The sequence below is a fragment of the Octopus bimaculoides genome, chromosome 16 (assembly GCF_001194135.2).
Source record: "Octopus bimaculoides isolate UCB-OBI-ISO-001 chromosome 16, ASM119413v2, whole genome shotgun sequence".
In the NCBI taxonomy this organism is placed as follows: Eukaryota; Metazoa; Mollusca; class Cephalopoda; order Octopoda; family Octopodidae; genus Octopus; species Octopus bimaculoides.
In genome coordinates, this window is record NC_068996.1 from 30,496,779 (window position 1) to 30,509,137 (window position 12,359).

Consider the following 12,359-nt stretch of genomic DNA (forward strand, 5'->3'; position numbering starts at 1 on the left):
GTTGCCAGTGCCCCTGGGCTGGCTCTTGTGCGGGTGGCACATAAAAGACACCATTTTGTGCGTGGCCGTTGCCAGTACCGCCTGACTGGCCTTCGTAGGATTTTCAAGTGAGATCGTTGCCAGTGCCCCCTCTGGACTGGCTCTTGTGCGGGTGGCACATGAAAGACACCATTTTGAGCGTGGACGTTGCCAGTACCGCCTGACTGGCCTTCGTGCCAAATTAAATTGGAGCCTGGTGTTGCCATCCGGTTTCACCAGTCCTAAGTCAAATCGTCCAACCCATGCTAGCCTGGAAAGCGGACGTTAAACGATGATGATGATGATGATGATGATGATGATGATGATGATATATATGATGGGCTTCTTTCAGTTTCTGTCTACCAAATCCACTTTCCAAGGCTATTATAGAAGCCGCTTACCCAAGGTGCCATGCAGTGAGACTGAACCCAGAACCATGTTGTTGGTAAGCAAGCTACTTACCACACAGCCACTCCTGCGCCTGTATTTGCCAAACATCTTGCTGCAAATTACTGTAACTTTGATGAACACTTCAAAGTACACATTCACAAAAGATATTCTGACTTCACTGCTTTTTATCTTGTTATCAGTTACACTTAAGTGTAAGTGTTCTACGTATTTTTCATTGTTTTTGTCATATTTTGAACCTGTAAAAAACAAACATACTAGTTTTTGTTATATTACACATCATGCTCTTCTAATTTTTTATCTACCTTCGTTTTCAAATTTCATTCTGAGTTCAAATTCTGCTGAGGTCGACTTTGCATTTCATCCTTTAGGTGTTGATAAAATATATACTATTTGAGCATTGGGGTCAATATAATCAACTAAGCTCCTCTCCCAAAACTGCAGGCCATATGCCAAAATTTTAAACCAGTAGCAACAACGGATTAATGTTATCATTTTTTTTATCTTGCAGCAAATGAAGTCCTGTTTTCTGCAGCTGAAGTGCCTCGAGGATGACTGTAGCAACAGTGAAGAGACAAGAGGTAAAAACCACCCTTCACATTCCATTTGATTCCTGTGTTATATGCATATGGGCACACAGATAAGTAGATAGTAGAATGGATTGAGAGGTAGACACATACATGTGCATCAACACATACATACACACAGTCACATGTAGACAGATGAATAGATTGCTGAATGAGTAAATTCTTCAATAAGAAGACATGTAAATAGGATACCACACACACACACACACACACACATCCACCCACACAGAAACAGAGTCAAGTATGGAGCTGGGCAGATATAGCATTACAAAATCTACCATCAAACATATAAAACAGACATTCTTATATGAACTGCATCATTCTATCCTTTAATCTTTTAACTTATAGTGTTGTATCATAATACAACACTTTACTGTCAAATCCAAATGTAGAACACATGCTTAATACTAATCTGTAGACTACTATCTCTGGACTTACCTTAATTCCAAACTTGTTAATTGTTACCCCTTAACCTATAACCTGTAATCTTATTCCCTAACTAACCATTAAACCTCTTACCATAACCTCCACTTCTAACTGTAATGATTTATCCTTATTACCATCTTAATCTTAATCCTCACCACTAATCCTTACTTTTACTCTTAACCTAAGTTACTCATCTTAATCTCTATCTGTAATCTTAATCCTTAAGCTTATTTTTTTCTCTAAATCTTTCTCTAAACCTTAATCTTAGTCTCTTACGCAAATGTAATTCTTAGCCTTAATAGATAAAACCAAAGTCTAGGAAAAGTCAGTAAAATTAATTTGTAAAACATACATACCATTCTAAAATCTCCCTACTTATACAAACTAATCTCAACTTGAAGACTTCACTGAAATTTAATCCATAGCTTTAATTATAATCTTAGTTTGTGATATTACTGTGTACTTTAACTTTAATCCTTAACTCTAATCTCTAACTTAATCACAAGGTTAGTCATTAATATAAAATGCCAAGTATAATTTTTCTTAACATGGTAACCAAAGATCTTAGCTCCCACAGTCATTTCTGCTTCTACTCTCATTCATACTTATGTTTCTAATCATAATCCCACCATAACCTTCCCAAACTATAATCACTAATCTTAATCTTTACCTAAATGCCTGATCCTTGCTGCAGTCTTAATCCTAATCTTTTACTTAATTCCTAACTCCAATCCCCACTTAATCTGCAATTTATACTTTAATGCTTACTTCAATCATATTCTTAATCTGGAATTCCTACATTCATCCCAGACATTAATGTACATGATTTTAATCCCTTAACCTTAACAAACTTAACTTAAACCTTTAACCTAACCATAAATTTGAACATTCAAACTCTAATTGTATTGTTGTTTTCGTTGCTTTTGCTGCTGCTGTTTCATCATCATTCTCTTCCTTCTCCTCCTCATTATCCTTATTTTGTATAATTTCAGGTGATCACAATCTTGTGCAACAAAAGATACAACAAATGTTGGATGTTTCTGAGGTGAGTTATTCAGTTATTGTTATTTAACCCATTCCAGTTCAACATTGATTAAGTAAACACATTACTACTCTGACCATCTTGTCATTTTATGAGTAGCTAGGAGTACATTTTGCAATGTGTAGTTCCTTAAGCTAGTTAGGTTTCTATTATTGTATGTCATCATCATCATCATCATTTTGTATTGGCTTTTTTTTTCTTTTTTTTATCAGACTTGCATAGTTGGATGAATCTTCTTCTGCATAGTGTCTCACCACTTACTGCAGTCCTTTGTCATCTACTTGGTGAGATTTGGTGTCTTAAAATCAGCTTTCTTGGCTTCTTATGTCTTCCTCTTCCAAAGGTGCCTTCCACTGCATGACACTTCTTTCCCCAATTGTCATGCTCCATATGTATTACACAATCAAAGCAGCTCAGCTTTCACACACTACATCGATTCCTGTTCATCCAGTTTTTCTCTCTATACATTTTTACTTTTTATTCATATGCATTAAGATTATACATCTAGAAGAGCATGTTCAGCTCATTTTTGCAGCTCACATACATCTTTTGCATTCAGTATTCATAAATGTGAATACTGGATGAACAGGAATTGATGTAGTGTATGAAAGCTGAGCTGCTTTGATTGTGTAATACATATGGAGCATGAGAATTGGGGAAAGAAGTGTCATGCAGTGGAAGGTACCTTTGGAAGAGGAAGACATAAGAAGCCAAGAAAGCTGATTTTAAGACACCAAATCTCACCAAGTAGATGACAAAGGACTGCAGTAAGTGGTGAGACACTGCCCTTCACTTTTTCCACTCCCTTCTTTGTCTAGTTGCTGTACTTTCAGAAATCCCTAGTGTTGCTTAATTTGACTACTTATGTAGTAGAAGTTGTCAACTACTTTATGGAGACTTCTGAGTATGAACTTCCACAACATATCTGTTGTTTGCTATAGGACTGCATTACTGATTATATGACTGCTTTTTGCAATTTCTCTTTGCCAAATTAAGTATAATAAATGTTATTGGTATAAACTAAAACTTCTCCCCACAAGTACTTGTTTCATACATAATTTGTAGCCTTTAGACATTTCAGTAAATTTCACACATGTGCACACACACAAATACACACTCATGTGTAATTATTATTTTTAAAATTTACTACTTTTAACTACTTTGAGTTTTGTATCAGCAATGCATTCATTAGATGACACTTGAGAAATGCAAATGGAATTTATTATAATATTCCACAAGGCAACATACTGTAGACATCCACTTGGTCTTATTTCTTAAAATCCAGTAGAGTAATCAGATCTGCCTCCAATTACAGTTGACCAAGTAGAATTTGCTTACTTGATGACACTTTGACATCATTTCCCTTCTCTTTAAAGTATCAGTTTGTTTGGTCACATGATATTTCACTGTAATGCGCAATTGGCATTGCATTGTTCCATTCATATAGAGTATGCGGGAATAATTAATTATTGATAAGAAAGAAAGTGTACTACAATCGGTACATGTGATTTTTATTGATAGAATGACGCTGCCAATGTATGATAATTGCATATGTATATAAATACATGTATATATACTTTCTAAAAAATGTGATGATGGGTGTATACACATGCCTACTTGTTTCTATCTCTGTTTCTTTCTCTTGCTCTGGCAGATGAATGCAATGTTAAAACAGTCCGATGATGAACGTGATCAGTTGAAACACCGGTTGGAGATTGAAGCTGAGAGCCGAGTAGAACTTGAAGGTGAGTATCATATTTTTGTGTAGCATATTTACTTGACTTGAGCTCATTTCAATTCCTTGCTCCACTCAGGTATATTATCCAGAGAGAGAGACTGAACTTTGAACTTTACATTGTCAAAGCAAAGAATTAAATCCTATAAAATCAAAAATAACTAAAACTACTAGCACATCCTCTACTTACATATAGCTTTTTGTGAATCGCTTAAAAACAATCTCATAACTTGAAGCTGACACACCTAAATATACACAACTGCTTACTAAGTTCATGCATGAATAAATTCTAAGCAATAACACAACCCTGAATTTTATTTATAAGAAGTTCTCCAAAATGTCTCTCCATCACAACCCACCCTATGACTTAATTACAACTCTATTCTAATCCACACACCCAAGAAACATTTTAACTCAACAAAGACTATATAAAGCCAAGGTTAACTTTAATGCATCACAGCCAGACAATGGCTTATCTGGCCAAAACTTCAAAGTCACTGTCAATAATATTCTTGTTTAAGAATAATAAAATTGTGCTCTACAAAAGTATGGAGTAACCTATCAGATTAATGTAAAATTGTTTCTCTAATAACTGAACATAAAAACCAACATTATATGTATGTATGTATATATATAGATGTGTGTGTGTGTGTGTGTGTGTATAATATATCTCATATCTAATATATAAAACAGAGATATGTGTGTATTCGCTTTTCACGTGAAAACGGTTTCACCAATTGCTTCCATACTTGTGATGCATGAATAATTTGAATTCGGACATATAGTAGGGTCTTCATTTGGTTAATATATCATCATCATCATCATCATCATCATACGTCCGCTTTCCATGCTAGCATGGGTTGGACGATTTGACTTTGACTGAGGACTGGTGAAACCAGATGGCTACACCAGGCTCCAATCTGATTTGGCAGAGTTTCTACAGCTGGATGCCCTTCCTAACGCCAACCACTCAGAGAGTGTAGTGGGTGCTTTTACGTGTCACCCGCACGAGATATATATATATATATATATATATATATATATATAGAGAGAGAGAGAGAGAGAGAGAGAGAGAGGAGCAAGGGAGAATGATGCAAAAAAAGTGAGGAAGTAAGAATCAAAATAACTTAGCTGCTCCTCACTTTTCAACATGCATAGCCAAGCCAACTTCAGGAAGCCACCCAGTTACCAGATAACCTATTAATCTGGCCGCCATGCTAGCCAGATTGACTACATTCTCACCAGAAAGCGAGGTACATGGTTGCCATAAATGTAAAGACCTTCCCTGGTGAAGAATATACCCCTCAGCATAGGTTAGTCATTAGCGACTTCAGACTAGTCTGTAAAAGAAAGATTTGGAGTCTTAAGGATACTTTGAATAGTCAGAAATTTAGAGACGTCCTAATTGAAGCGTTTAACAAGAAGGAAGAGGAATTACTGATGTGTAACCTTGAGGACAATGCGAAATTCCTACGGGACAACTTACTGAGTATCACAGACCAAATCTGTGGCTGGTGCAAAGTCCCATCCACACCTAGGTGGTTGGGACAGTGTCTAAACAGGGCCGCTAGAGTGAAGAAACAGTCCTGGAAAGACTGGAAGAATGGTGGTAGCAGAGAGCTATATCAGATAGCTAGAAGGCAGGTATACTTAGGCAGGGGAGAAGCAGAAACGAAGGACTTTGCCAATGTTCTGCAGCATGAGGATCAGAGGCTTGAGGTGTTTCAGACTGCAAGACAGTAGGTGAAAATCAATTTGTTGTAGAAGTGCATTCACATGGATGATGGCTCACTTGCAGTTAGTGATTCTACAAAGAAAGAGGCTTGGAAATACCATTATGAAAGACTGCTAAATGTTGAGAATGCTTGGGAAAAGGAGAGCCTGCCTAATCTGGACCCAACAGAGGGGCTGTTATTTGAATTGACAGTAGCTTAATAAATAAAGCAATTAAGGATATGAAGACATGGAAAGCTTCCATCCCACCAGGAATCACTGCAAAGTTTGTCATGTGTTTCAAAGTCTCAATTTTTGATTAAAAAATTAACATAGGGCATGAATTAAGCATTCCCTTTTCATTCATTTGACATTAAGCAACATATTCCCATCCACATTGTTCCAGGTTCAGTCTCATTGTACGGTATATTGGGAAAGTGTCTTCTGCTACAGCCTTGGGCCAACCAAAGCCTTGTGAGTGGATTTAGTAGATGGAAACTGAAAGAAGCCTGTGGAACACGCATGCATGTGTGTGTGTGTGTGTGTGTGTGTGTGTGTGTCTCTTTTGTCTGTGTTTGTCCCCAACTACCACTTGACAACCAGTTGGTGTGTTTACATCTCCATAATCTAGCAGTTCAGCAAAAGAGACTGATACAATAAGAACTAGGTTTTAAAAAATAGAAAGAAATACTGGGATTGATTTCTTTGACTAAAATTCTTCAAGGCAGTGTGCCCCAGCATGACCCAAAGTCTAACAAGTAAAAACTTGTTTCTAACAGAAACAAGTATAAGAATATATCTCCTCATTCTTCTCACCTTTTTTACTTCACACTCATTCCCACTCCCACCTCTATTTCCATGCTTTGCTCATATACAGTTAATGACTAGACACACACACATTCCACACCTCCACTAACCCATGCTACTTTACTTCTATATTTGCATGCCTCTGCATATGTATACCTCACACACTACAAAACCTCATGCACAGTACTCACCCACTTTATGCCTATCTCAAAACACAAACAAATTAACTGTATATGCATGCACATACTTTTCCTCTCTTCTTTCCTCCTTTCCCAAAGAACCATAGAACTGCATTCTCTTCTGGCCTTTATCCCCAGGCCTGCCTTCCCCCACTCTTCTCAACCACTTTTCCTCTTTTGCACTCTTCTATTATTTTTTCTTTATACTTTCCTTCTGATGAAGATTTAGCATCTAAAATGTTGAGAGTCCTTTTCTTCTTTAAGCCTTAAACTAATACAATATTTATTAAAACTTATCCCTCCTGTGTTGTCTTTTTCTTTTCTTTTTTTTTTTCTTGTCTGTTGTCTTCAATTTACATATATTTTCATTAAAACCAAGACTGTGTGTTTGTCTTGTAACTTGAATTTCACTTTTACACACACATACACACACACACACAATGTTCACACATTTTGTTTTTGCATTTCAGATAAAATTGCTACGTTAGAGCGTGACATTGAAACCATTCAAGCAGACAAAGCAAAAGTTGTTCGTCAGAACCATGAGCTCACAGTATTGACTTCATATCTGAAAGAGAAAGAGCTTCAATTTCAAAGGTGGGTTTGTGGTGTGTGTACTGATTTGTAAGCATTTGTAGACTTCATTTCAATCTGAACTATACCCAACACATTCTAGTATGATGACAACCAAACATTGTCTTCTTTGATATAGAGGCCTCTTACCCTATATCAGTAATACATTTATAAAATCCTGACTACAGTCTCTATAATCACTATAAAATCCAGGCTACAGGTTTTATTCGAACTTTGCTCTAAAAGTCTGTTGAATTGATTCTTTCCACTTGTCATTCTTGTCACCTAGATTTCAATAACTTCCAATATATATACACACACACACACTCTACCCATTCTGGCAGTCTATCCCCTGCCCCCTCATTCTCTTTCCTTACAATTTTTCAAACTGATTTTCTAACTCACCTAGGAACCTCATCTCCATTATCTCTTGCAGCTCCTACTGTTCATTTTCTCTTTTTCTCCCCTTCCAATACTGGATGTGAGAAATTGCTCTGCCCCACCCTCCCTTAGTTCAGAACCTTGTCTACTAGCATGAAGCAGGCCCTGCACCCCCAGAGCTGCATGGTAACCTCAATAGTGTAGGTGGCATGAAAAAATTACCTAGCTCATGCTGTAGATTGGTTGGCATAAGGAAGGGCATTCAGTTATAGCAACCATGCCAAAGCAGACATGTTAGTTCGATGCAGTTCTTGAACATAGATTCTGTCAAACCATCCAGTCCATGCCAGTATGGAACATGTTTTGTAATTGATGATGATGATGATAATAATATACATACAGTTTCTACCTACCAAATTACTGAATTCTCTCATTTGGATTAGTTGATCCTGGGCTGTACTAGAGTGCATTTACCCACAGTGTAATGTTGTGGGACTGGACCTGAAGTACACAAGCATCTGCATAAATATGTCAAGAGATATACGTAGTCACATTAACACCAAGCAACATTCAGTCATGCAGCAACATTTGTAATACATAAAAATGTAAGGTAAATAAAAGTATATCACAAATCGTCCTTAATGGTATAGAGCAGAAATTATGCTTGATTTATATGCATAATTTGATATGTACAGACAAATTGATAAAACTCATTCAATTTATAATAACAACAATATATTCTGTATCAAGAAACATCTCTCTATATATATATATATAAATATATTCCAGAGCTTTGGGTGAACAGGAAGTCCTCAAAAACCAGAACATTACCAAATTAGGAAGTGCTGAGGAACGAGTCAAGACAATTGAGGATGAACTAAGTAATTACATGTAAGTGAACCACATGACATGCTTGTTGAGAGGTCAACCTTCATATTTTTCTTGTTTCTTTTTCTTTTTTTTATATCAATTTTACATATTTATTATATGATTAATATTTTCATTGTTAATGTTATTAGAACTCGAGTGCCCTCTTTTATACATACAGAGTTTATATATTACTGCATGATTATAAACTGTACATATATATATATATATATATATATATATATATATGCTAGCAGTACCCATGGAATTTCCAGTTATTTTGAAAATTGTATGATGAAATTGTATATTTCTCTGATTCTTGGGAAGATATAAAATTCCATGTAGGCAGTATTGAAAAGTCAATTAATCAGTCTGTGAACAAACAAACAAGCAGAATTGTAATATATATATCATCCATTTTATATTTTTTTTCTATGATTGCATGCATCATACAGAATTTGTTGAGGCAGCTGGAGGCTTTCTGTCACCAATTCTCACCTGTTTCCAAGCAAGGTAATACCTCCTGATGACCAGACATGTTTTCACATAATATTGTAAACATAGGACATTGCTTGCCCTATGGTGACACTTGTTTACAATTATCACACAGTTATAAAAAAAAGGAGACAGTAACACAGTCATGCAGACACCCACCCACACACACATGTACATATACATCTATGTATGACAAGCTTCTTTCAGTTTCCATCTCTCAAATTCATTCAAAATACTTTAATCAGGCTAGGACTATAGTAAAAAAATACTTACCTAAGGTGTCACACAGTGGGACTGAACCCCAAACTACATGGTTGGGAAGTAGCTTCTTACCACATTCACACCCGTGGCTATGGTTTATATATATAGGCCCAGGTATGGCTGTGTGGTAAGAAACTTGTTTCTCAACTGCATAGTTTAGGTTCAGTCCCACTGTGTAACACCTTGGGCAAATATCTTTACTATATAGCCAAAGCCTTTTGAGTGAACTTGGGAGATGGGAACTGAAAGTAGCCTATCGTGTATGTGTGCATGTGCATGTATGATAGTGTGTGTATGTGTGTGATGGGGTATGTGTGTATTTCTGTTTCTTGCCTTGACATTATATGATAATTGTAAATTAATGTCAATGGAATGCAAGTGGTGTCCTTCATTTCCAATATTTTGTGAAAATATGTTTGGTGATAGGAAAATTATTATTTTATTTGGAAACAGGTGAAGATTAGTGACAGGGAGGACATCTGGTTGTAGAAAATCTACTTCAACGTATTCCATCCAACTCATGTAAACATAAAAAAGTGAACTTTAAAACAATGATATATATATATATATATATATACAGGCAGAGTCGTGGCTATGTAAGGTGCTTGCTTCCCAGTCACATGGTTCCAAGTTCAGTCCCACTGCATGGCACTTTGGGCAAGTGTCTTCTACCATAGCCTTGGGCCAACTAAAGTCTTGTGAGTGAATTCGGTAGAAAGAAAGTGAAAAGAAGCCTGTCATGTATGTGTGTGTGTGTGTCTTTGTACCAACACCACCACTTGACAACCAGTATTGGCATGTTTACATTCCTGTAACTTAGCGATTTGGCAAAAGTGTCCAATAAAATAAATACCAGGCTTTAAAAAATAAATCCTGGGGTTGATTTGTTTGGCTTTTAAGGTGGTGCCCCAGCTTGGCTGCAGTCAACTGACTGAAACAAGTAAAAGAAGCTTGCTTCCCAACCACATGGTTCCGGGTTCAGTCCCACAGCATGGCACCTTAGACAAGTGTCTTCTACTATCGCCTTGGGCCAACCAAAGCCTTGTGAGTGGAGTTGATAGACAGAAACTGAAAGAAGCCCATCATATATACATATATATATGCACATATAAATACATACATACTATGAGAATATTAAATAGGAATACAGTCTAAAAGAAAATGGTGGGTGGAAATATTGATGGGAATCAGTCTCTGAGAGATAAAAAAAAAAACATACTTAGAACTAGAGAATAATGCTTCAGGATTTTTTCCTTAATACAATACTATATGTATATAAATTCTGAAACAATGCTTTGGGCCTCAAACAAGTTATGAATGAGAAATGGATTGCAATGGTAAAATATCAAGTGAATTGTTTATTATATATCTAAGAAAGAAAGAAAGCAATCAGTATGACTTAGCTTTGTTGATATTCATAGATCCTAGTTAAGAGGTCAATGAAAATAACACATCAGGATTCTTTTTTACTCGTTATAATAAAGCACTTAAATACATACATACATTCTAAAAGAAAGACTACATTATTGGCCCTAAACAGATTATGAATGAGAAAGTGAGCTGCAGTATGTATGTGTATATATTTTATATATATATGTATGTATATGTATTAATATGTGTAAGTGTAAAGCATTGAAAAAAAAAACTTTTTATAAACCCATGTTTCAACACAAATTTGCATTGATTACTTGAAAGACAAATGATCCATCTATGCATCCATCTTCTCTGCTCATTTATTCATAGCAGGGGTTAGAGTCCTCAGGCACCTCTTCTGAAGGGTCTCGTCACAAGCAATTATGAAAAGTAATGAAGAAATACTAAATCAAGCTAATCTTCAAATCAATCTATTAAATTTACTACAAATTCTTTAAAAAAAAAGAACATAAATATATTTATATTTATATGTGCAGGAGTAGCTTGCTTACCAACCACACGGTTCTGGGTTCAGTACCACTGTGTGGCACCTTGGGCAAGTGTCTTCTACTATAGCCTCAGGTCGACCAAAGCCTTGTGAGTGGATTTAGTAGACGATGTATATGTGTGTGTCTGTGTTTGTCCCCACCAACATCGCTTGACAACCAATGCTGGTGTGTTTACGTCCCCGTAAATTAGCGGTTCGGCAAAAGTGACCGATAGAATAAGTACTAGACTTGCAAAAAATAAGTCCTGCGGTTGATTTGCTCAACTAAACATGGCCGCAGTCAAATAACTGAAAAGAATAAAAGAAAAAAGACAGGTTATGAATATTTAACAAGAACAATAGTATCTTGTATTCTGTATAACATGCCAACACCTGCACTAATTGAAAACAAAAAAGCAGAATTAAAACCCAGAGGCATTGGTCACCTTTTTCTTACCTAGTACAAAGCTACTCCTCGTTTGTCAAGGGGTCTTTGCTTCTATACAAGGTAAAGGCATTGCACATGCATGTGCACACATATATATAAAGTGTGTATGTGCATATATATTCATACTGGCTATTTTTTTACGAGTATAGGACAAAAGCCGAAAAGCTTAGTCATTCAAACGTACTTCTTATCGTTTTTATGTTTCTACACATTTCTTGAAGTAAATGCTTTCCTTTTTGTTAGAATTCAGACAATATGTACATCGAGTAGTAAAGAGTTTTGTATTCTGTTATTCTATTACTGATGGTAAGGTTGATTTATTTTCGTTTTCAAACTTAAAAAATTATTCTAAAAACGAGAAAAATAATTAAAACACACGGAACATGCCATTGTGAGGGACATAGATGTTTTGACACCGTTTTTCGATTGAATACATTTTGTTTACTTAAAAATTAGAATTTTGGAAACTAATTTTTTTTTACACCACGATTTTCGTTTTTGTTTATGTGAAATTATAAA

At 35.9% G+C, this 12,359-nt stretch overlaps 1 protein-coding gene across 1 annotated transcript in view; it reads left to right on the forward strand.

The window, feature by feature from the left end:
- LOC106880786 (transport and Golgi organization protein 1 homolog) overlaps positions 1–12,359 on the forward strand; it is a 48,325-nt gene that overhangs the window by 7,104 nt on the left and 28,862 nt on the right. Inside the window, exons 4-8 of the mRNA XM_014930901.2 lie at positions 938–1,007; positions 2,432–2,484; positions 4,136–4,226; positions 7,386–7,512; positions 8,659–8,760. Coding sequence (XP_014786387.1) covers positions 938–1,007; positions 2,432–2,484; positions 4,136–4,226; positions 7,386–7,512; positions 8,659–8,760 — 443 coding nt within the window. The remainder of the gene's footprint in view (positions 1–937; positions 1,008–2,431; positions 2,485–4,135; positions 4,227–7,385; positions 7,513–8,658; positions 8,761–12,359) is intronic.